Source organism: Electrophorus electricus, chromosome 23 (assembly GCF_013358815.1).
Source record: "Electrophorus electricus isolate fEleEle1 chromosome 23, fEleEle1.pri, whole genome shotgun sequence".
Taxonomy (NCBI): Eukaryota; Metazoa; Chordata; class Actinopteri; order Gymnotiformes; family Gymnotidae; genus Electrophorus; species Electrophorus electricus.
The window spans coordinates 9,753,795-9,779,180 of NC_049557.1; the positions used below are offsets into that span (position 1 = coordinate 9,753,795).

Below are 25,386 nucleotides of genomic sequence, written 5' to 3' on the forward strand. Positions count from 1 at the left end.
AGAGGTTAGACGTACTGGGAATAACAGAAACCAGAGGTTAGACGTACTGGGAATAACAGAAACCAGAGGTTAGACGTACTGGGAATAACAGAAACCAGAGGTTAGACGTACTGGGAATACCAGAAACCAGTTTGAGTGGCCGCAGCACCCTCACTGCCCTTAGTGTGCGCAGATCCACTGGGATGTTCATATGGGCTCCTGCAGTAGCCAGAATCCTGCACACACACACACACACACACACACACACACACACACACACACACACACACTCTTAACAACACAAATCACACTTAATACATACATATCACTAGTTAAGGTTAGGCGTAAGGTCAGGTTTAGGTTACCACAAGTTAGTTAGGGTTTAGACGTTTTTTAAAATGCATTATTAATTATTTATTAGTTTATTTTTAGAAAGCAGTACAGGTAGACCCCTTACTCCACTGTCAACAAACTCATGAGTGGCCATCAACAGCTCAGTTCACTACAACTCTGTTCCTATAGCTGCAGATATACACTTTTATGAAAAAGAAAAAATAATGATTAGGTTTGAATAAACTTCAAGCTTTTTTAGACTTAAAAGTTAAGATTAAGGTTAAAGTTAAAACTTCAGATAGATTTTAATCTGATTTATTTTTATTCTAAAGGGCGATATTTAACAGTGATAATTCATTCAGCAAGGTAGGATATAAAGCAGAAGAGTTAAATTTTCCTAAAACTAAAGAGGTTGTGTAGCCTGTCTGGTAGAATAATGAGGTTGTGTAGCCCGTCTGGTAGAATAATGAGGTTGTGTGGCCCGTCTGGTAGAATAATGAGGTTGTGTGGCCCGTCTGGTAGAATAATGAGGTTGTGTGGCCCGTCTGGTTGAATAATGAGGTTGTGTGGCCCGTCTGGTTGAATAATGAGGTTGTGTGGCCCGTCTGGTTGAATAATGAGGTTGTGTGGCCCGTCTGGTTGAAAAATGAGGTTGTGTAGCCTGTCTGGTTGAATAATGAGAGCTGTAGCATGGGTCAGAGGACAATAATCAGTCATTTACCTTTACTGCTATTGTATCACACTGAAATAAGGGCCACATTTTTATCAGAATATTAAATGTGTATTACAGACACAATTTTAGCTTAGTGTCTCATCTATAGCTTTTTAAATATCTTAGAGATGAAAGGAGGATATGAAATTTAATGTATATTTCAACTATATTGAAATATATAGTGTATATACTCAGCTATTTACATCTGAGATAGGGTTCTCAAGTATCTCACACACACACACACACACACACACACACACACACACACACACACACACACACACACAAACAGCTGCAGTAGGACTGAACATAGCTTTTTCCTAATGGTACTAAGACTACACAACCAGAGACATGCTAGCCAATAAACACTACACACAAATATACAAATATACTACAAACTACACTCTGGATTTATCAGACTATGACTGCCTCATCACAAATAGAGGAAGAAAGCATTTGGCCTTTTCTCATAAAACATATGCACTTGGTGGTGTTTGCTTAAACAAAGCTATTATTGGAAAATGTGCAAATGGAAGCAATTAGCTGCTACACCACTATCTGTTCCAACTGTGCAGCACAGCACCAGCTACAGGCCCAAAACCACTGCGGCAGCCATGTTGTCCTGCACAGAGTGTGAAGCCATTGAGGTGTCAGCCATTTTAATTAAGACCTGAGAAAGGAATTAAAATAGCAGCACAGGAGTGGAAATGAAATCACTCATAACAGAAAATACCCTGAGCTCTACTTCCTCACTGAGAAAAAGAAAAAAGTTGATTCATTTAATTAATTTTGTTCAAGCTAACCCTAACCCTAGATGTACAACCCTAGCACTAAACCCAGCTAATACACTGACTCTAACCCTAAACCCAGCTATCCCAGTAGGCAGTGGTATCTCAGTGGATAAGGTACTTGACTAATAATAAGAAGATCAGCTAAATGTAATACACTGACCCTAAACCCAGATAATATAGTCAGTTTAATGAAAATGAATCATTGACTACAGCAGAATCAACCACTCTATCTACACCTTTATGACCGTTATTAAAGTACTATAGCATACCAAAGACTGTCCACACACGTGACCCCAGACTAAAAAAGTTCGAGAACTGCATTAGTATTCAGTACTATACTGATATACCATCCATCAATATTTAAACCACAATACAAATCACAACAATGCCATGCTCGCTGTCTTATGCATTCAGAAGATCAATAGATTTTCATACAGTATCCACCCATGTGTGACTAACCTCTCTGACCAAGCCATCCAATTATCACAGCCACTCCAGTAGGCCACACCCCCATGTAGACTGGGTGGTGCTTCCTGTAGTCTGTCTCGTCAGTCACACTGCATTTCAGTAATTAATTACGCACCTCTGCCTGGCTGTGGGCTACCAGTTCACACAGCCACGACTCTGACAGATGGCATATAAATGATTAAGACACCAGAAGTTCAATTATTCATCAGGGATAAAGACCAAACACTGAGCTACTTGTCATAGTCAGAAAAGAGACAGGACAGAAATGGAACATAAATATAGAGCTATGTGTTTATATTTTTATATGATATATTCTTTTGTGTTTTTGGATTAGTTTCAATTTGTTAGAATTATTATTATAAATAATTTCTAATCAGAGAAGACCATATTACCCTGAGAGAAGACTGTGTTGTAGGAGTGTTTCAGGGTTTGAATAAAGTCCGATATCCTCTCAAAGACTGAGGGACTGTTTTTGCTATAGCTATCTGTAATACATGCGAAGAACGATATCCTCTCCATGACTGAGAGACGACCATCTTCTGTATTTCTATTTGTTGTAATCATATTTGTTTTATTTATTCCCCTACAGCTGTTTCTTTGTATTTACTTATTTATAAAGTACTGAATGACTGTAGTGTATGACTGCGAGTGCTCTATAAATAAACTTGCCTTGCTTATATTAATTAATAGTTCAGGGCAACAGTAATAATTCACTCATAAGCACTACAGCACACAGCATAGCTACCACACAGAACATTTATAGCCCAGGCTGGGCTCACACAACTCTGGGCTGCCATTTGCAGTCACTGTTTCGTTTGAGTCATCCTCGCTCCTGTTCCCACCGTGGAAGCACTTCAAGCCGTCAGCTAAACCTTCCTTTCACCCACACCCAGCTCTCTCATCACTGAGTTCCTTCTACCACCTCTCCAAGGATCTCAGCCAAACACACCTCCTCTCTCCACAGCTCCCCTCAGTCTAACACACCTCCTCTCTCCACAGCTCCCCTCAGTCTAACACACCTCCTCTCTCCACAGCTCCCCTCAGTCTAACACACCTCCTCTCTCCACAGCTCCCCTCAGTCTAACACACCTCCTCTCTCCACAGCTCCCCTCAGTCTAACACACCTCCTCTCTCCACAGCTCCCCTCAGTCTAACACACCTCCTCTCTCCACAGCTCCCCTCTGCCAAACACACCTCCTCTCTCCACAGCTCCCCTCAGCCAAACACACCTCCTCTCTCCACAGCTCCCCTCAGTCTAACACACCTCCTCTCTCCACAGCTCCCCTCAGTCTAACACACCTCCTCTCTCCACAGCTCCCCTCAGTCTAACACACCTCCTCTCTCCACAGCTCCCCTCAGTCTAACACACCTCCTCTCTCCACAGCTCCCCTCAGTCTAACACACCTCCTCTCTCCACAGCTCCCCTCAGTCTAACACACCTCCTCTCTCCACAGCTCCCCTCAGTCTAACACACCTCCTCTCTCCACAGCTCCCCTCAGTCTAACACACCTCCTCTCTCCACAGCTCCCCTCAGTCTAACACCTCCTCTCTCCACAGCTCCCCTCAGCCAAACACACCTCCTCTCTCCACAGCTCCCCTCAGCGAAACACACCTCCTCTCTCCACAGCTCCCCTCAGTCTAACACACTTCCTCTCTCCACAGCTCCCCTCAGCCAAACACACCTCCTCTCTCCACAGCTCCCCTCAGTCTAACACACCTCCTCTCTCCACAGCTCCCCTCAGCCAAACACACCTCCTCTCTCCACAGCTCCCCTCAGTCTAACACACCTCCTCTCTCCACAGCTCCCCTCAGCCAAACACACCTCCTCTCTCCACAGCTCCCCTCAGCCAAACACACCTCCTCTCTCCACAGCTCCCCTCAGCCAAACACACCTCCTCTCTCCACAGCTCCCCTCAGTCTAACACACCTCCTCTCTCCACAGCTCCCCTCAGTCTAACACACCTCCTCTCTCCACAGCTCCCCTCAGCCAAACACACCTCCTCTCTCCACAGCTCCCCTCAGACTAACACACCTCCTCTCTCCACAGCTCCCCTCAGTCTAACACACCTCCTCTCTCCACAGCTCCCCTCAGCCAAACACACCTCCTCTCTCCACAGCTCCCCTCAGTCTAACACACCTCCTCTCTCCACAGCTCCCCTCAGTCTAACACACCTCCTCTCTCCACAGCTCCCCTCAGCCAAACACACCTCCTCTCTCCACAGCTCCCCTCAGTCTAACACACCTCCTCTCTCCACAGCTCCCAGTCATGTTCGATAACCCAGCTGATGTGTGTGGGCCAGGGAAATAATGTGGACAAAAGTTAATTAATCCTTAGGATAGATTCTTTATTATCTTAAAATATTCTCCATCTAGTTATGTCAGATATATATTGTATTTTTTTTTATGAATAACAAAAACTAAACAGCCCTTCCAGTTAAAAATTTAAAAAAAGTTTTCTTCAAATGTAGATGTGATTTTAGTAGCTTATAAAGTCTTAGAAATCACACACATTTCAAATGTCCACAACAGCCTACTCAGCAGACTTGGATTATTCAGTAAAGTTGCATAACATAGGAAATGATCAGATAAGTGTACTACTTCCAGGCATCGGTTTAAAGAGTCTGTTAAATCTGTCACTGAGTCAGGTTTGAGTGTGATGTGTATGTGTGTGTTAATACAGTCATGCAAATAGTAAATTTAGGACCAAAAAATCATACACAAGTAGCCAGGTAAATGTTAGACACTGGAGCCTTTCTGTCTTCAGGCACCCAACGCAAGGTCTCTGCTCATCATCCATGACATGGCGGCTTGACCGCGAGCTGGTCGCCCGAGCTGGTCACCCGAGGTCATCCACTCCCTCTTCTTGTCTCCTTTACCCCTCCCTGTCTCTTTCTTTCTCTCTCTCTCTCTCTCTCTCTCTCTCTCTCTCTCTAAGCACAGCAGTGGCTCATGGCAGGAACGGGAACAGCTCGTGGCTCGTTCATGCAGAGAACATCTAATCTTTACTAACCTTGTCTCTTTCCTTTCTACGTAGACCCTTAGAAGATGCCTCACTTTTCCCCGTCATCCTGTAGATTAGATAGTAGATATGGGACATATATACTCTGCTTTCCTCAATAGAGTAGAACGCTCTTGACTGACTACCCTGGTGTCAGTGTCTCTTGACTTCCCCGGATCCGGCTACAGAGGACGGAGGGCAGAGGGTAACAGAGGAGATCGAACCTGAAGTACTGTTCACTTAGAACCAATTTCTAACAGTAAACAGATATCTTATGTGAATTTATGTAAGGGTTGATTTAGTTTTTTCGCTGAATATAATGAAGTAAATACATACATGCTGCCAGTAATGTCCCTTTGTGGAGATTTTATGATAAACATAAGTGAGTGAGTTGAAATTCAGGTCCATAAGGTGCTCTGTATTTAAAATCATATATATCAAATATAAATCCCATATTCACAGATCAAGAGTGGGACTGAGCAGCTTCCGCATGCTGTATTTTAAAGATCTCAATCTACACTCACAGTATTAGGATTATGGTAAACTCTAAGTCATTATATTAGCAGATTCTAAAGATTGTACAAAACCCAAAACAGTCATAATACACTACATACCCATAATATACAATATACCCCAAACGCACACCCCTACACCACCACCGGACACACACACAGCTAACACAAACACACACACACACACACACACACACACACACACACATACGTGCATCCAGTGAAATACTCCAAAAACATATGCCAAGCACCAAACACTCACTGTTGCAGCCTAAACACACATCTAAAACCTCAATTATACGGAGTCCTTCTTGATCAATCTGAACCTACTCTCATGAAACACCATACGAAACCAAACACCGACAGTGAATCAAAACTATGCTAGAAAATTTTACTGCTTTCTCCAAGAAAGCTGACTCAGTTCATCTGGACACAAGTTTATGGATGTACCCTCTTCACGTAAATGGCTTCTGTGACTCCCCATTCAAACTATTGCTCCTCTCTGTCCAGAATGTTCATTCTTGAGGAGAGATCACTGGCCTGTAGGTGGGTGAAAAACAGAGTCACGGCCTGACGAGGGTGCTGAGTCACGGCCTGACGAGGGTGCTGAGTCACGGCCTGACGAGGGTGCTGAGTCACGGCCTGACGAGGGTGCTCTTCTATGTTGTGCCACACGATTTGCCAGTGGTTGTTTGGTTTCCCCCAATATAAATATAGGCACTTGACAGCGTGTACTATATTGGTTTGTTTGTGCAGGGGGACATGATCCTTGGGATGGACCGAAGCATAGCGTGTTTTGGGGTTAAAAGTAACCGAGATGCAGTCTTTGGAAAATATGCATCTCAATTGTTCTCCGACTCCTACCAAATAGGGAATCGTCACTGTTTTCCACTTCAGCAACAGGGTGTCTATCTCCACACTGCTGGAGCACTCATCAGGTGTCTTCCTGACTGACTGCTTTCTGTCCAGTAAACAAGCACATTATCTAAGTCACCAATATTTATGACAGAATATTTTATGATTTTTAACATGGAGAAAAATGGAGATGTCATACTGCTCTGGTCAACGATGTAAAAATAATAATTTCAGAAGACAAATGATTGTTACACTAAACCTTGTTTTCAGGTTGAACAGCAATCTGAATAAGTATTATCTGTAAATACAGAACACAATGTCACACTTAAATGTTTTAGATCAACAAACAAATTTAAATATCAAAGAACACAAAATGCAGTTCTTAAATGAAGGTTTTTATTATTAAGGGGGGAAAAAATCCAAACCTACATGGCCCCGTGTTAAAAAGTGAATGCCCCCTAAACCTAATAACTGGTTGGGCCACCCTTAGCAACAACAACTGCAATCAAGCATTTGTGATGACTGGCAAGAAGTCTTTCACAGCACTGTGGAGGAATTTTGGCCCACTCATCTTTGCGGAATTGTTGTAATTCAGACACATTGGAAAGTTTTCGAGCATGAACCGCCTTTTTAAGGTCATGCCACAGCATCTCAAACGGATTCAGGTCAGGATTTTGACTAGGCCACTCAAAAGTCTTCATTTTGTTTTTCTTAAGCCATTCAGAGGTGGACTTGCTGGTGTGTTCTGGATCATTGTCCTGCTGCAGAACCCAAGTGTGATTTCAGCTTGAGGTCATGAACAGATGGCCAGCCAGATATTCTCCTTCAGGATTTTTTGGTAGACAGCAGAATTCATGGTTCCATTTACCACAGCAAGTCTTCCAGGTCCTGAAGCAGCAAAACAGCCCCAGACCATCACACTACCACCATCATATTTTACTGTTGGTATGATGTTCCTTTTACTTTTATGCCAGATGTAATGGGACATACACTTCCAAAAAGTTCAACTTTTGTCTTGCCAGTCCACAGAGTATTTTCCCAAAAGTCTTGGGGATCATCAAGATGTTTTCTAGCAAAACTGAGACGAGCCTTTATGTTCTTTTTGCAGGGGTTTTCATCAACTCTGCCATGCAGGCCATTTTTACCCAGTGTCTTTCTTATGGTGGAGTCATGGACACTGACCTTTGAGGCAAGTGAGGCCTGCAGTTCTTTGCATGTTGTCATGGGGTCTTTGTGACCTCTTGAATGAGTTGTCGCTGCGCTCTTGGGGTAATTTTGTTTGGCTGGCCACTCTTGGGAAGGTTCACCACCGTTCCACGTTTTCGCCATTTGTGTATAATGGCTCTCACTGTGGTTCGCTGGAGTCCCAAAGCTTTAGAAAAGGCTTTTTAACCTTTTCCAGACTGATATATCTCATTTGTTCCTGAATTTCTTTGGCTCACAGCATAACATCTTGAGGATCTTTTGGTCTACTTCACTTTGTCAGGCAGGCCCCATTTAAGTGATTTCTTGATTGAGAACAGGTGTGGCAGTAATCAGGCCTGGGTGTGGCTAGAGGAAATGAACTCAGCTTTCCCAAGATGTGATAAAACACAGTTCATTTATATTTTAACGGGGGGAATCACTTTCATACAGGGCCATGGATTTGGATTTTGGATTTTTTTTCCCCTTAAAAATAAAATCCTTCATTTAAAAACTGCATTTTGTGTTTACTGGTGTTATCTTTGTCTAATATTTACATTTATTTGATGATCACACTACTGTAGGTAGGTAGGTAGGTAGATCACTTAAAGCAGAAGAAGATAAGTGGTATAAATGCAACCATTCAGAGCCAGGAGGAGTGTCTAATGGAATGTCAATCACTGTATAAAAGCAACCATTCAGAGCCAGGAGGAGTGTCTAATGGAATGTCAATCACTGTATAAAAGCAACCAGTCAGAGCCAGGAGGAGTGTCTGATGGAGTGTCAATCACTGTATAAAAGCAACCAGTCAGAGCCAGGAGGAGTGTCTGATGGAGTGTCAATCACTGTATAAAAGCAACCAGTCAGAGCCAGGAGGAGTGTCTAATGGAATGTCAATCACTGTATAAAAGCAACCAGTCAGAGCCAGGAGGAGTGTCTGATGGAATGTCAATCACTGTATAAAAGCAACCAGTCAGAGCCAGGAGGAGTGTCTGATGGAGTGTCAATCACTGTATAAAAGCAACCAGTCAGAGCCAGGAGGAGTGTCTGATGGAGTGTCAATCACTGTATAAAAGCAACCAGTCAGAGCCAGGAGGAGTGTCTGATGGAGTGTCAATCACTGTATAAAAGCAACCAGTCAGAGCCAGGAGGAGTGTCTAATGGAATGTCAATCACTGTATAAAAGCAACCAGTCAGAGCCAGGAGGAGTGTCTGATGGAATGTCAATCACTGTATAAAAGCAACCAGTCAGAGCCAGGAGGAGTGTCTGATGGAGTGTCAATCACTGTATAAAAGCAACCAGTCAGAGCCAGGAGGAGTGTCTGATGGAGTGTCAATCACTGTATAAAAGCAACCAGTCAGAGCCAGGAGGAGTGTCTGATGGAGTGTCAATCACTGTATAAAAGCAACCAGTCAGAGCCAGGAGGAGTGTCTGATGGAGTGTCAATCACTGTATAAAAGCAACCAGTCAGAGCCAGGAGGAGTGTCTGATGGAGTGTCAATCACTGTATAAAAGCAACCAGTCAGAGCCATGAGGAGTGTCTGATGGAGTGTCAATCACTGCCCAAGCACACACTTGCTCCCCCTCGCACAAGCACAGTCAGTGCGCAGTTTCAGGAACTTTGCAGAAGCAATGGTGGATAAACCACAATCAATGAAAAACTGCCCTTTACTGTGATGTTTTGGACAGGCTAACGTTAGCTTGTTCCCGATGCTAAGGCTACTGGTTACCATTGTTTTAGTCATATCAGTATGATGGCTTCCCTGATATTGGTGTGCCTGTGCTCTCACAGCTAAATGTTCTCATGAGTGGTTAACTGCTAATGTAGCACTTCTGTCATCAATAAAATGTCTAAGCACTGAAATATGTTTGGGGTAGTTAATTTACCAAACAAGATTCACGTCTACAAGATTTACTTATGCTTGTTTGCTGGCCAGCAATGTTGACATATCCACAGCACAATATCCACAGGAGCCTCCTGTGTTAGGAGGGGCTGTGAGGTGGAGCTGGAATACAGAGGAGAGGGAGGGGGAGGGCCAATCCTACTGACTTCTGCTTTAATGAAATGCTTGACTTTTTATATACATTTTTCATTGTCTATTTTGTTTATGTGATGGTAAAAACATGGCAATATCTACACATTTTTGAAAGATAAAGTATATAAAAGTGATTAAAAAGTAGAAAAAAAAGGTAGAAAGGGTTGAATTACCAAGCAGGACTAAGAGAACCACTGGCCCCAGCCTGACCCCAGATGATTATTCTAGAATCACCAGGTACTTCGATGCACAAAAGTAATTTTGTGTGTCATAATCCAGAAAAATTGTAGATATTTTAATACATGTGTGAAGAACACCTGCTCAGTCATGTTCATGTGTTAACATGAACACATCCTTAGTCCCGTTCTGCACCCACTGGCTGCTCACCTCTGTAACTACCTGTGACCCACCTCTGTAAATACTTGTAACTCACTTCTGTAACTCCTTTCTGCAATTTCCTGTAACCCACCTCTGTAACTACCTGTAAGTCACCTCTGTAATTATCAAACTTTGTTGCACACTTCTTTAATTACTAAACCCTGCTCACCTGGAAAACCAACAGTCACCTCTGTAACTACATGTAACTCACCTCTAAAACTACCAAACCCTGCTGCTCACCTCTGTAACTCCCTGTAACTCCTCTCTAAAACTCCCAAATCCTGCTCAGTTGGATAACCCACACTCACCTCCGTAACAACCTGCATCTAACCTCTGTATCTACTTTTAACTTGTAACTATCTGTAACCCATCTCTGTAACTACCTGTAACCCACCTCTGTAACTACCAAATCCTGCTGCACACTTCTGTAACTACCAAACCCTGCGCACCAGGAAAATCCACAGTCACCTCTGTAACTTCCCATAATTCACCTCTAAAACTACCAATCCCTGCTGCTCACCTCTGTAACTACCAAACCTTGCTCACCTGGAAACCCCCCCCCCCCCCCCCCCCACACACACACCTTTGTAACAATCTGTAACTTACTTCTGTAAGTACCAAACCTTGCTCACCTGGAAACCCCCCCCCCCACACACACACACACACCTTTGTAACAATCTGTAACTTACTTCTGTAAGTACTAAACCCTGCTCACCTGGAAAATCCACAGTATAAAGGTCAGTGGTCATCAGTCCTGCCACACTGACACCAAAATTACAGGAGGGACCTCACTCAGCCATACACTACATCAAGAAAGGACTGCATGGTAACCACACACAGAGAGAGAGAGAGCACGAGATGAATGGACAGAGAGTGCTGAACTGCTGTTTTAATGTTTCTTGGTGCAACTCTAGTTGCAGAATGCCATTTATATTGTCAGAGGGAAGAACAACACAATAATGTGTTGCCATGGAAACAAGTCTCTCTAGGTCTGCAGCACAACACTGAAATGATCCTCTTATTCTGCAACAGTACAGCAGTAAGACTCCAGGACACTAGGGGGCAACAGAGAGACTCCAGGATACTAGGGAGCAACAGTAAAACGCCAGTACACTAAAGTGCAACAGTGAGACTCAAGGACACCTGGAATAGTGTTAGGGTCAACAGCGGATCCCAGCCTGGCACATGACCAGACACATACACCTTCACCTACCTAACCCTGGCACATGGCCATGCACACACCCACACCCCTACTCTAGCCCTGAAACATGACCAAACACATACACCTTCACCTACCTAACCCTGCCACATGGCCATGCACACACCCACACCCCTACTCTAGCCCTGAAACATGACCAAACACATACACCTTCACCTACCTAACCCTGCCACATGGCCATGCACACACCCACACCCCTACTCTAGCCCTGAAACATGACCAAACACATACACCTTCACCTACCTAACCCTGCCACATGGCCATGCACACACCCACACCCCTACTCTAGCCCTGAAACATGACCAAACACATACACCTTCACCTACCTAACCCTGGTACATGGCCATGCACACACCCACACCCCTACTCTAGCCCTGAAACATGACCAAACACATACACCTTCACCTACCTAACCCTGCCACATGGCCATGCACACACCCACACCCCTACTCTAGCCCTGAAACATGACCAAACACATACACCTTCACCTACCTAACCCTGCCACATGGCCATGCACACACCCACACCCCTACTCTAGCCCTGAAACATGACCAAACACATACACCTTCACCTACCTAACCCTGGCACATGGCCATGCACACACCCACACCCCTACTCTAGTCCTGAAACATGACCAAACACATACACCTTCACCTACCTAACCCTGGCACATGGCCATGCACACACCCACACCCCTACTCTAGCCCTGAAACATGACCAAACACATACACCTTCACCTACCTAACCCTGCCACATGGCCATGCACACACCCACACCCCTACTCTAGCCCTGAAACATGACCAAACACATACACCTTCACCTACCTAACCCTGCCACATGGCCATGCACACACCCACACCCCTACTCTAGCCCTGAAACATGACCAAACACATACACCTTCACCTACCTAACCCTGGCACATGGCCATGCACACACCCACACCCCTACTCTAGTCCTGAAACATGACCAAACACATACACCTTCACCTACCTAACCCTGGCACATGGCCATGCACACACCCACACCCCTACTCTAGCCCTGAAACATGACCAAACACATACACCTTCACCTACCTAACCCTGGCACATGGCCATGCACACACCCACACCCCTACTCTAGCCCTGAAACATGACCAGACACATACACCTTCACCTACCTAACCCTGCCACATGGCCATGCACACACCCACACCCCTACTCTAGCCCTGAAACATGACCAGACAAAGCAAAAAGAACTTGCTTTGATTTCATCAACTTCAATAACTGTCAGCACATTAGCCCCATATCCTAATCACACTCTCTTACTGACACACGCATGCATGAACACACACACACACACACACACCTCTGTCTAATCCTGATGCATGACTGCTAGAAAACAAGGTTAAAATTAAGAAAATATTCAAACAGAATAATAAATCATTTACAGAATACAGGGTGCAGGTATTGCACCCGATCCTCCACCCAGCTATTAAAAGCACACCCTACAAACACCTTATAATCAATCACACTACAAACATGCTACAAACACCCTGCACCCAGCACAATCTAACTACGAACAGGTAGCACTCTGGGTAAGAAACTTTCTTTTCTGAATTGAATGGCTATCAGTTCTGTACACCTTTCCTTTTTCACTTTAGGTGGAAGTATTTTACATAAGCAACTAATAACTAATCCTCCGCAATAAACAGCTTCACAAGGTTTAATGAATTTTAATTCACCAAGGTAGTAATTCAACAGGCTCAATGAATAAAACAACATGTTGATGTGATTCAGATGACTACTAGCACAGGTGTTAAACCATGGACCAAAACATACATGCAATCATTGCTATGTAGCCTCAGAGGACAGATGCCCACACATATCAACAAGACAGACAGCTGATTTGCCCTTCTTATATGAGTGATAGTATGAGGTCATCTGATCATGCGAGCTACAGCAGTGGTCAAACCAGCCCAGCCCAGCCCACCCCACACACACACACACACACACACACACACACACACACACACACACACACACACACACACACACACACACACACACACACACACACACACACACACACACACTGCTCAAACCAGTAACCATGTGTACGCTCCAACAGTGTATGTCATAGTAGCTGCTGTCACAGGGTTAGTCTGTGGTGTCTTTTAATCCCATCCACAGTAAAACTGTCATTTAAAGCGTGCTCATGTAGTTTACAACCCTGTCTCTGCAGCTTAGAAATAATACAACCAAACCGAACACTCACACACCTCGGAACAGAGCAGGTAACAAAAAGACACTGTAATTACCACATGCACGCATCAAATGCACACACGTACACATACACACAAACATTTATATGGAAACTACAACAGAACAGCAACTTTTGCCTTCTACACTAGCTCCAGGGTGCCTGTCTTACTGCTCCCCTACCTGTCTTACTGCTCCCCTACCTGTCTTACTGCTCCCCTACCTGTCTTACTGCTCCCCTACCTGTCTTACTGCTCCCTTACCTGTCTTACTGCTCCCCTACCTGTCTTACTGCTCCCTTACCTGTCCTACTGCTCCCCTACCTGTCTTACTGCTCCCCTACCTGTCTTACTGCTCCCCTACCTGTCTTACTGCTCCCTTACCTGTCCTACTGCTCCCCTACCTGTCTTACTGCTCCCCTACCTGTCTTACTGCTCCCCTTTCTTTCTACTTTGCCCATTATTGGTCTGTCAGGACCTCCCACATCGACAGCAGGCTGTGAATAAGCTTACAGCAGATCTGCTCCCTCGTTCGTTCTCTCACCCCCTCCATTAGAGCACTGTCCCTCCGAGCACCATGCTGATTAAAAATAGCAGGAGAGTAAAGGCCCATCAGAACTGAGAGTCCGTGGAGAGGAGGACGACTTGTCTATTCCGTCAGAGTGTTGACACCCCAGGAGTCTGCGACACACACATTCACCGTTCACTCACACCAGCCCCCCTTCCCACAGCAGTACTGAACATAACAGCAGACCAGCATGAAAGCATCTTCTGGAACTGCCTCTCTCACTTATTTTAACCACATGACCTCATGTGTAGTGTCCTGTATGTAAGAGTGGATGGTTAAATAGCTGGCAGTAGCCTGTTCTGAGGCCAGCGTGAAGTGAGCGCATTCTGCTAATGAAGGGTCTGGGTGACGAGCAGACAGAAGCACCTATTAACACCAGCAGTGATGAGGAGAGCGTCTCCCTTTAGCTGCTCTGCCTGTTGCCTTGTAGCTGGGCCTGAGTGCGCAAACACTACATTTGCATTTAAATGAGTGGACTCCTGAGGAAGCTGATAACAGGCTTTAAGACAGGACTGGCAATCCACCCTCCCACACCACCACCACCACCACCACCATCAACCTCCTCCACCCAGCCACCACAATGAGCTAATCTCTATTTCATGTACACACACACACACACACACTGCTGAGGATGTACATTTGGATAAATGAGAGATAAAGAACCAAGACGACGCCATAGTAGTGAAGAGCAAAAACATTCACATACTCAAAATGGCAGTGGTGTCGCCCCTACATTCTGCATTTAAAAAACTTAACGCGGTACGATATTATGTGCACAACCGTGCATGTCTACAAATATAAACGTGAACCTTTTGGCTTTATACTGTCCCCATCTGTCTGCACACTGTCACTACAGGCTGTAAGCAACACCTGCTTTTGGACTCAGTACTAATAAATCAGGCCATCATGAGGCAGAAAAAAAATGAGCCAATCAGCAACATGCAAAACATTAGATGTGCCAAAATCAAACGTATGGTACATTGTTAGAAAGTGAATACACACTGATGAGTTTACCCAGAGCTAAAAGGCCACAATAAAGGACAATTTTAAAAAAGTGTTTCAGTCATGTTGAAGAACTGTTAAATTAACACATCGATATCTATGTTTTGGGGGCGTCGGCCACGAGGACAAAGATATGGCTGCATGAGTTCAATGTTTTTAACCCACAAAACACACCCAAGGCTCCCCCAGGAATGCTGTTAAAGCCAAAGTAAAGTTCCAGATAATCTCATAGACAGAGATAACGTGTGCCAGAACTGTGCAGAACAGGAAGGAGCTACTCACACGTCAAACACAAAGGCATGGGCCTGCAAGGACGAATGGGCTTGTGGGTTTTTATTATCCATGTCACAGCTAACAGCAGGCGCTGGAGGAATTCTCCAATGAACTGGAACATCTGAACAGCTCCAATCCAAGCACATGCCTTCAGACTTTACAGGATGGTGCTTCCATGCAGAAGGCCAATGAACTATTGAGGTTTTTAATGTCAAAAAGTGGAACATTGTTGACAGATCAAATTCATCCATTCTGAAATTCAGTGAGAATACAAAAACACCTTTCTACCGAGCAGAAAATGACACCATTACATTGGCAGAACCAAGGAAGAGTCCCAGCGTGTAGGTGACCTCAGGCAGAGTGGCAAAACATTAGCAACCAAAAACAAAATACCATGTTATGTTTATTTGTTCAATTACTTATGATTTTATATGATTTGGGTATGTGTGCAAAAACTGATGGAAATACCCTCTAATTAAAGCTACCATTGTGCACTTTCACCGCATGATTCACCTCAGTTCAAATCCAATGTGCTGGAGTACTAAGATAAAACAAATAAAACTGCTTTACTGTGCAATTATGCACTAAAAGTGCACAAAGATTATTGCCAGTAGCTCCAAACCACAGCCACAGGCACAGTTGTGCCATGGCACTCGAGCCCAGACTGATGTGCATTTCAGGACTTACTTCCGTCACAATCGGCCACCCTCCTAGCATCCCTGTCTCCATGGTTTCCTGGTCTTGTGTCTTTGTTTTGCTTTACTTCCTCACTGTGGTTCCATTCCTTAGTTTCGTTTTCCCCACCTCTCCTCATTTGCCCCCGTGTCTTGTTTAGTGTTCGTTAGACCATGTATTTAAGCCCCGTGTTAGTTTAGGCTTGTTGCTGATTGTTGTTAATCGAAGGCCATGTGTTAATCCAAACCTCTGCGTGTAATATCCAAGCCCTTGTTTGTTATTCCTAGTTGGTCATGTTTCCTAGCTTTGCGTTTATTCTAGCCTTTGTTTATCCTAGCCGCTGTTTGCGTGATTCCTAGCCTCTTTGGTTTAGCCTGCATCCCGTTTGTCATCATGTGCTTTTGTTTGTTATGTATTCCTGAACTCTCCGTGTTGGTAATTTGACCCAGGACTGTGTTAATGACTACGACTCTGGATTTCCCATAATAAATCTCACGCTTCTCCGTACACGTGTCCGCCTCCTAACTGCTCACCATTACAACTTTCAAAGAAATAGTAGCTCACACTAGGATGGAAAGAACACCTGATTACCTTTAAATTCGACTTTGGAAAAAGTATAGCCCACAGGTCACTTTGGAAGGAAGATCAGTAATCAGGTTGGGTGTGGTACCTTAATGTGTCAGCTACAGATGACCCAAGACATGAGTAACAAAGGTGTCAGTTTGGGTCTCACCACACCTTAGTGGGCTCTTTCCTTCCTCCCTCTGCCCCACCAACCTCATAAACCCCCATAAAGCCAAAGAAGAACAGTGCCCATCAATAATAAAAGCAAACTAGAATCATGTATAATTCTGTAAGAATCCCAGAATCCCATCTCTCTTTGTACTTACTAATTAATTATTCATTTCTGTCAAAGTGGTAACAGAGTGTGGGATTCACAGTAGTCAAAGCAATTTCTTGACTCTTGCATGTGTTTGTAAAAGGAAAAGAGAAACTTCCACGGGAGTCAGCGTAAAAAGTACAAACGATAAATGTGTTTATTCCAGGTTAGTAACGAATCACATCGCAAAGAAAATTGCAAAACAAAGATTTTCCTAATTCAAAATGCAACATGTTAAGAAAACTGTGTTGCTCCCAGGACCAGTCTTCCCTAAAAAAAACAAACAAAACTAAAACTGCACAAGGCACCCAAACCTGAGAGCTAAACAAATAATAGAATGAAGCAACTTAGTGACAGTACTCAAAATGTTATGAGCATAATCCAAAACCTAAAGAAAAGCATCAAATCTATAACAAACACTTAAACAACTTCAATTACACTCATGCCATCTATATGAATATTATGTGCTAGCGATAATTACGGCATTACCACATTACTCTAAATGTAATAAAAAATACAGACAAGGATAACAGTACAGTTTTTACATGCCTAAAGTGCTTTGGCTCCCACATATTGACACCTAATTGTGCTCTTAATCTAGAGATGATTACCAAACAACAGAAAACAAGGAGCCAAAATAATAAATAAATAAAACTACAATTATTTTCCAGCAAGTCTTCATTGCTCAATAGGTCTTTCTAACGTGTTTGCCTTGGTTTTTTGTGGATCTTATGCACTAGACCAGGCTTGTCTGGAACAGTCTCTATAACCTTGCCCAGGATCCATGAGTTACATGGAACAGTGTGGTCAACAATCAACAATGTCACCAACGGCAAAGTTGCATGTCTTGCATGCCCACATCTGCCGCTCTTGTTATTGAATTAATTACTCTCTTGTCCATCATTTCCAGAATGTCTGCTGTGTATTGGATTTCTTTCCACCTTCTGCAGGTATAAAGATCTTCCTTCTCAAACAGCACTGGTGGCAGAGATGGCTTTGACTACAGGAGGTAGAGATGATTTGGAGTAAGCACTTCCAGGTCGTTTGGGTTGCTGGAAGCCTTAGTAAATGGACAGCTGCTGATAATATATTCTGCCTCACAAAACGGTTTGAAGACCTTCCTCATCCAAAATTTTTAGTTACTCTGGATTTAGCCATGACAAAGGCATAGTGAAGCTTCTTGCTTTTGCTCTTCTGTAACAGGTAACTCGCTGTTCCATAACCTCCTTCACCAGCATCTGCAACGTGATGAAGCTGGCTGAAAGCTCTCTCAACAAAACTTGTCTTGAAACACTGAGTCACATCAAAACCTTCCAATAGATGGAGGTCTTTCATCCAGTTGAACTATTGAGCTAGATGTTAAGGAATTATTTTCTGTCTGCAGAGCTCTTGGAGAATCCTCTTTGCTGGCAAAATCACAGGAGTTTGAAGACCTAATGCATCAGAGAGAGCTCACAACGGAGAGTATGCCTCTTCTTGAAGGTAGTTTGTCCTTTATAACAATTCTAGACTTGAAGTTATTGGACTGGATACACTAGTGGACTCAGAAAACCCGCTCGCCTGGAAGCATGTCTAAATCCAGATCCATCTTTAACCTCTGTGGGAATAGCAGACAACACAACTCCACTGTTGCTTACCCACTCTGTGAGCCAGAATCCTCCAGTTTCAAGAATGGCTTTCAACTTGTGATAAGGATACAGCTGCCTCTGCTGAGCTGACAGACTTCAAGCAGTCATCTATGTAGAAATTACATAACATTGTGTCAATTCCTATGGCATTAAATCGATCTCTGCTGTCTTCTGCACATTTACGAAGAGCAAAGTTGGCACTGCCAGATCAAGATGAACCAAACAGATGTACAGTCATTCTATGCTACTCCAAATCTTGGAATCTTGGATGGAACATAGCTTCTATGTCACTCATGACTGCTACCTGTGCTTGCCTGAACCTGGTAATGACACCAAGCAGCGTGTTGGTTAGATGCAGCCCCTGTAACAGCTGGCCTTTCAGAGTATAACACTCTGATATAACACTCCACAATCAAACACCATTCCGATCTTTGCCTTCTTTGATACACCCCATGATGTGGCAAGAACCAAACCTTCCCATCACTGCAGCTGAGCTCCCTGCTAGGAATCTTCACAGCATAGCCTTTGGCAATAATTTCATCCAAGAAAGCAGTGTAGTCAGATCAGAACTGAGAATTCTTAAACTGCCTCTTCAGGTTGAGAGCTGTATAGCTACTCTCTGGTGGTTCATCATCTTCTGTCCCTTAATGGTAGATTAATGCATTAATGCCCTCTCATGAGTTTAGCAGACTGTGAGACTATTTCCTCAAACTGGTCATCTCTGGACATTTCTAGTTGGCCATCTTGCCCTTTTGGGAAGTCATTCTTAAACTGTTGACTCCACAGTTCATGCAACATTGCCACCGATATGTGGTTAGAGGTCATGTCCAAAGACTGGAGCATTTCCCGTTTTGCAGGCAACCTAGTTATTTCTGGGTTTATGTCAGTCTCTGTGGTTCCCTGTCTCCTCCCTTCAGTCTCCAGCTGTTCTGAGTTTATCCCTGATTGTAGTCTTATAAAAACCCAGTCCCTACGTATCTTGTTTGTCGGTCATTGTCTTTGTCAGAGTGTCTTTCATGGTTTCTGGTCAGTTCTCCTTTATTCTCGATCATTGTGTTTCTAGTTAGATCACATTTGTTCTCTGTCTTGGATGTTCTCCATATTGTTGCATGTTGCTTTCCTTGTTTACTTCTGTTACCTGTATCTTCGTCATAAATATTGCTTGTTTATCTTACATAGCCCGGTTCTGTGTTATTCCTGCTTGTCTAAGTCCTTATGCTCATAGTTATATTCATCATTGTTGTTCTCCGTTAGTGTTCCCTAAGTGTATGCCACTTTTTCCCAGTTCTCTTACTCACCTCGTTAGCCTGTTGTTCTGTCTGTCCTTTGTTCTGCTTTTGTTTGCACATTTGTTATTAAATCTATTATTAATTATATTCTTAGTTACATTCCTTATGGCATCACTCATTAGTTCCGTTTCACTTACCATCCAGCACATTGGCACTTCGCAAGTGTGTTCGCACATCACCCCTCCCTCTTTACATTAGAAGACACCTGTGTAAGTCCAGTGGTCTTCCTATAAACATTATTCTCCCTGAGGGGTCCATTAATGAGCCATTCAAGCCTAGTTTTCACTGCATATGGTCCTTTGTCTACACAGGAAACAACCTGCCATGGTTCCTTAGTCTTGGGTGCATTAGTCCCAAGGAGATGATCCATCCCTGCTTGAATATTTAGTAAATGCGCTTGACTAAGATGAGGTCATGTATCCACTTCTTGTCTAGGTCCCCCCCCCCCCCCCCCCCCCCCCATGTGCCGGCATTGCCATTTGAGAGAAAATGTTATGCAATTCCAAAAAGTCATTACTGTCTAGACTACTGATCTCTAAACCGGACACCAAGTGACTGTTTAGGATCGTCTCTCCTCCCGTGGTCTTCAGGAAAATGCTTGTGTTCTTCCCAGTGAACCTGAGTGCTGCCATCAGCTTTTCTGTGCAGAATGCAGTGCTACCTGAGCCCAGGAATATGCAAGTCATCAGCGCCTTGTTGTCTTTTTTACCTTTGACCTGAATTAGAACAACTACCAGGATGTTATCAACATTATTGCCTCCAGTAGCTTCCTGGGGCTTTATCTCTGTACCAACACATCCACTGACCACAGACTGACCTTCACCATTGTCCGATGACTTGCCTTTGTACTTCACTTCATTGGACCCAGCCTTGGTCTTTATGTGCAAAACAGTAGGGTGTATCGTCCGATAGTCTTTCTTTTCCTTACAGGCTTTGCTCATGTGTCCTAGTTTCAAACAGCTGAAGCACAGACCATTATTTATTTATTTTTAATCAGTCTTCTCTCTGTGAAGACACCTTTTATCTTCTTTCAGTACTCCATTGCATGCTGTTCTCCTCGGCAGAAAAGTTTAGAAAATGCACAAAGTCAACTCACTGTAGTTGGCTTTTCCTCCATTAGATTCTCTACTCCTGTTGTGGCAGTAGTGAAATCTCTCAGAACGCCTCTTCTTGAATGACCTTTCATTACTGTAAGCTTTAGCTTGGCTCTTGGGTCCCTCTGTTATGCTCCCGAACATGAGGTGCAAAGCTTCTTTTGCTTGCTTATTTCTGAAATCCACAAGGTCACTGAACTTGACCATGTTGCTGCTTATCTAAAATACCACAGTCTAGGCTTCTCCACCGTTCGCTCAGCTTGTACGGAAGTTTGCCAATGATGACTCATGTCTCCATATGTAGACAACACCATATCAGATCTTCGGGCTGCCCACTTGTGTACTGTTTCAAGTAGGACAGCCGACCTCTGTAATTATCTGTCTTATCCTCTACACCATATTCAAAAGCCCTGAAAAACACCCTCTATTCCATGGGGTCGCCTGTAAGTATCGGAGTATTCTGGGGCAATTCAAGTTCAAGTTCGGTTTATTCGATGGGGTAGCGAGTCTTTATTCTCTCACTTGGAATTGATGACGGCTGCTGTGGGTCCTATAGACTCTTGTTCTGGCTGTGTGGCAATAACAGATACCGACTTCATGTTCCCTCTCTACACATGATCCAGAACTACGAGGAATCTGTTTAGGCTGCCTGCAACCTTTCGGCTCAGAGCGGGTAGCTGTTCCACTTCCATCGGGACTAAACTCCAGATGTGACCTGAAGACTCTCAAACTCATCTAGCACTTTAACTTTAGAACCCGATGCTACCAAGCAGTCTGTATTTCTAGTTCTTCTTTCTGTAGCTTTATTGTAGCGAAAATAGCTTTACCTTAATTTCTTGTTCACCAAGCACATGTTTTTGTCTTGGAGCAGATGCTGGAGCAACATGGCTCCCTCCAAGTCAGTTTTCAGACGAGAAGGCGATGCAGACAAAGATGCTTTTGAATGTACTGAGGAAGATGCCATAGAGCCTAGTTAATGTGAGGAGACGGACACAGCAGATACACTACATGAAGGCCTGACCTTGTCATTGTGCTTCTCAGACTTAGCCATACACAGATAAACCTTTTCCATCCATATCTTAACCTTTTCTGTGAAGCCCTTAGTCTTGGGCTGAAATCAACTCTTCTGATCCTCATTCATTTCATCTTCTGATTTCTGCTGTAGTAATACTCGCAAAACTCTCTGAACAGCTTGTTGAACTGAACTACTAACGTTGTCTGAACGGTTGCCATCACCTTCGTTCATTAATTGAAGCATCTGATTAATGTTTCCTGTGAGCTGGTCCAGCTTAGCGTTCCACTTGCTAACTCTCCATTGCAATCTTGCATCAATAGGAGTGAGTTTTCCATCATAAATATTGAAACCTGTGCTAAGCTTGTACTTACTGAACAGTTCACTGGAATGGAGTAGTAACAATTACTTCAGTAAGCTGGTCAGCGCTCATGCTTTAGCTACCAAAAAAGATGGGTAAACAACAGCGCTTACTTTCGTTCTTACTCGCTGCACGCAGTGAACCATAGCTTTGCTTCCTACCATGACTAAGACATTTTAATAATCCTTATTCCAAATGTGGGATTCACAGCAGTTTCTTGTATGCATTTGTAAACGGAAAAGAGAAGCTTCCACAGGAGGCAGCATAAAAAGTACAAACAATAAATGTATTTATTCCAGGTTAGTAACCAATCACATCACAAGGAAAAAACATTTTTTTAAAGTTATTCCTAATTCGAAATGCAAAATGGTAAGAAAACTGTGTTGCTCCCAGGACTACTGTCTTCCCTGAAAAACCAAACAAAACTGAGAGCTAAAAAAATAACAGCATGAACTAACTTAAAATTTAAAGTGACAGTATTCAGAATGTTATGAGCATAATCCAAAATTTAAAGAAAAGCATCTTATAACTTGTACTTAAACAACACAAATTACACTCAAGCTGTCTATATGATATTATGCACTAGCGATAATTTATGTATTTGTACTATTACCACAACACTCTAAATGTAATACAAAATACAAACAAACAAAGATAATAGTACAGTTTGTACATGCCTATAGTGCTTTGGCTCCCACAGAGAGTGTGTATGTACATGTGTTCTTGTCTATTTTTGTATTTCTAAATGGATTTTTTTTTGAGTAAGCATGCATAAATCAACACAGATACAAATATCAGCCACTCACCCAATCATACTCAGCCCACCATATCCACCCCTCACCCAATCATTCTCAGCCCACCATACCCACCCACTCACACTCAGCCCACCATACCCACCCAATCATTCTCAGCCCACCATATCCACCCACTCACACTCAGCCCACTATACCCACCCACTCACACTCAGCCCACTATACCCACCCACTCACACTCAGCCCACCATACCCACCCAATCATTCTCAGCCCACCATATCCACCCACTCACCCACTCACACTCAGCCCACCATACCCACCCACTCACCCACTCACACTCAGCCCACCATACCCACCCACTCACACTCAGCCCACCATACCCACCCAATCATTCTCAGCCCACCATATCCACCCACTCACACTCAGCCCACCATATCCACCCAACCATTCTCAGCCCACCATATCCACCCACTCACACTCAGCCCACTATACCCACCCACTCACACTCAGCCCACCATACCCACCCAATCATTCTTAGCCCGCCATATCCACCCACTCACCCACTCACTCTCAGCCCACCATATCCACCCACTCACCCACCCAATCATTCTCAGCCCACCATACCCACCCAATCATTCTCAGCCCACCATACCCACTCAATCATTCTCAGCCCACCATATCCACCCAATCATTCTCAGCCCACCATACCCACCCACTCACCCCATCAAAATGAGCCTATCACACCCACCCACACACTCACTTTTACTAACCTACATGTCCGCACCCACTCTCTCCATCAAATTTACTCATTTATCCCATTAACAGCCCCACCCACTCACCCCATCATATTCACTGACTCAGCCTCACCTACTTATCCTATAATATTAACATACTCAGCCCCACCCAATTATCCAATTATAATAAATATACTCATCCCCACCCTCTCACCACCTAATTGACTACTTCACCATAATCACACAGTCCTAGTAGAGCCGGTAAGGCAGTGTGCTAGCAATACCACCGTCATGATTGGATTGCAAAGGGAAGCACTAAGATAGCATACTGGCAGATATTTAACATCACTCTGGATGAGTGCATCTGGCAGTGCTGTAAATGTAAAGAGTTAGTTCAGCAGGTACTCACCCACTCAGCACGACAATGAAGTCCATGACGTTCCAGCCGTTTCTAAGGTACGAACCCTTATGGAACACGAAGCCCAAAGCCACAATCTTTATTGCAGCTTCAAAACAAAACATTCCAATGAAGCAGGGCTCCGTCTTCTCCTGCCCAAGGAAGAGAAGTGTCAGTCAGGCCACCAGGACACAAGACACAGTAAAATATAACAGTGCAAAGAACAATCTGTACACAGTCCACACAAACACTAAAGAAGTCACTTAAATCTGAGATATATATATATATAATCTCCATCCATATCTTAGCTGTTCCCAGGACTTGTGGACCGAGATCTCAGATGTTGTTCCTGGGATCTGTTGGAGGCATTCACCCAGTTTGGAGGATACAGCCCCTAGTGCTCCAGTTACCAGGAGAACCACAGTTGCCTTCACCATCTACATCATTTGCAGCTCTTCTCTCAGAGCTTGGTAATTTTTGAGCTTTTCATTTTCCTTGGTCCTGATGTTATCACTTGGGATTGGAAAGTTGATTGGAAAGTTGAGCTTACTGGGCTTGAACACCTCCCTCTGCAACTGGATCCTGAATTTCTTGACTGGTAGACCTCAGTTTGTCCGGATTGGGAGCAGCACTTCCAACACCACCACACTGAGTACTGGTGCTCCCCAGGGCAGCATACTCAGCCCTCTGCTGTACACACTGCTGACTCATGACTATGCAGCGATGCACAGTTCGAATCATATCATCAAGTTCGCTGATGACACGACCGTGGTGGGTCTCATCAACAAAGACAACGAGTCAGCATACAGAGAGGAGGTGCGAGACCTGGTGAGCTGCTGTAAGGTCAACAACCTGTATCTGAATGTTGACAAGACAAAAGAAATGGTTGTTGACTTCAGGAGAGCAAGGTGAGATCAATCCCCGCTTGCCATCAATGGCTCCTCAGTGGAGATCGTCAAGAACATCAAGTTCCTTGGTGTTCACATAGCGGGGAACCTCACCTGAACCCTGAACACCAGT

General features: G+C 43.9%; 1 protein-coding gene across 1 annotated transcript in view; it reads right to left on the bottom strand.

Annotated features, from left to right (window-relative positions):
- LOC113580060 (voltage-dependent R-type calcium channel subunit alpha-1E) overlaps nucleotides 1-25,386 on the bottom strand; it is a 95,330-nt gene that overhangs the window by 66,847 nt on the left and 3,097 nt on the right. The window contains 2 exon segments of the mRNA XM_035522043.1: nucleotides 112-215; nucleotides 24,379-24,518. Coding sequence (XP_035377936.1) covers nucleotides 112-215; nucleotides 24,379-24,518 — 244 coding nt within the window.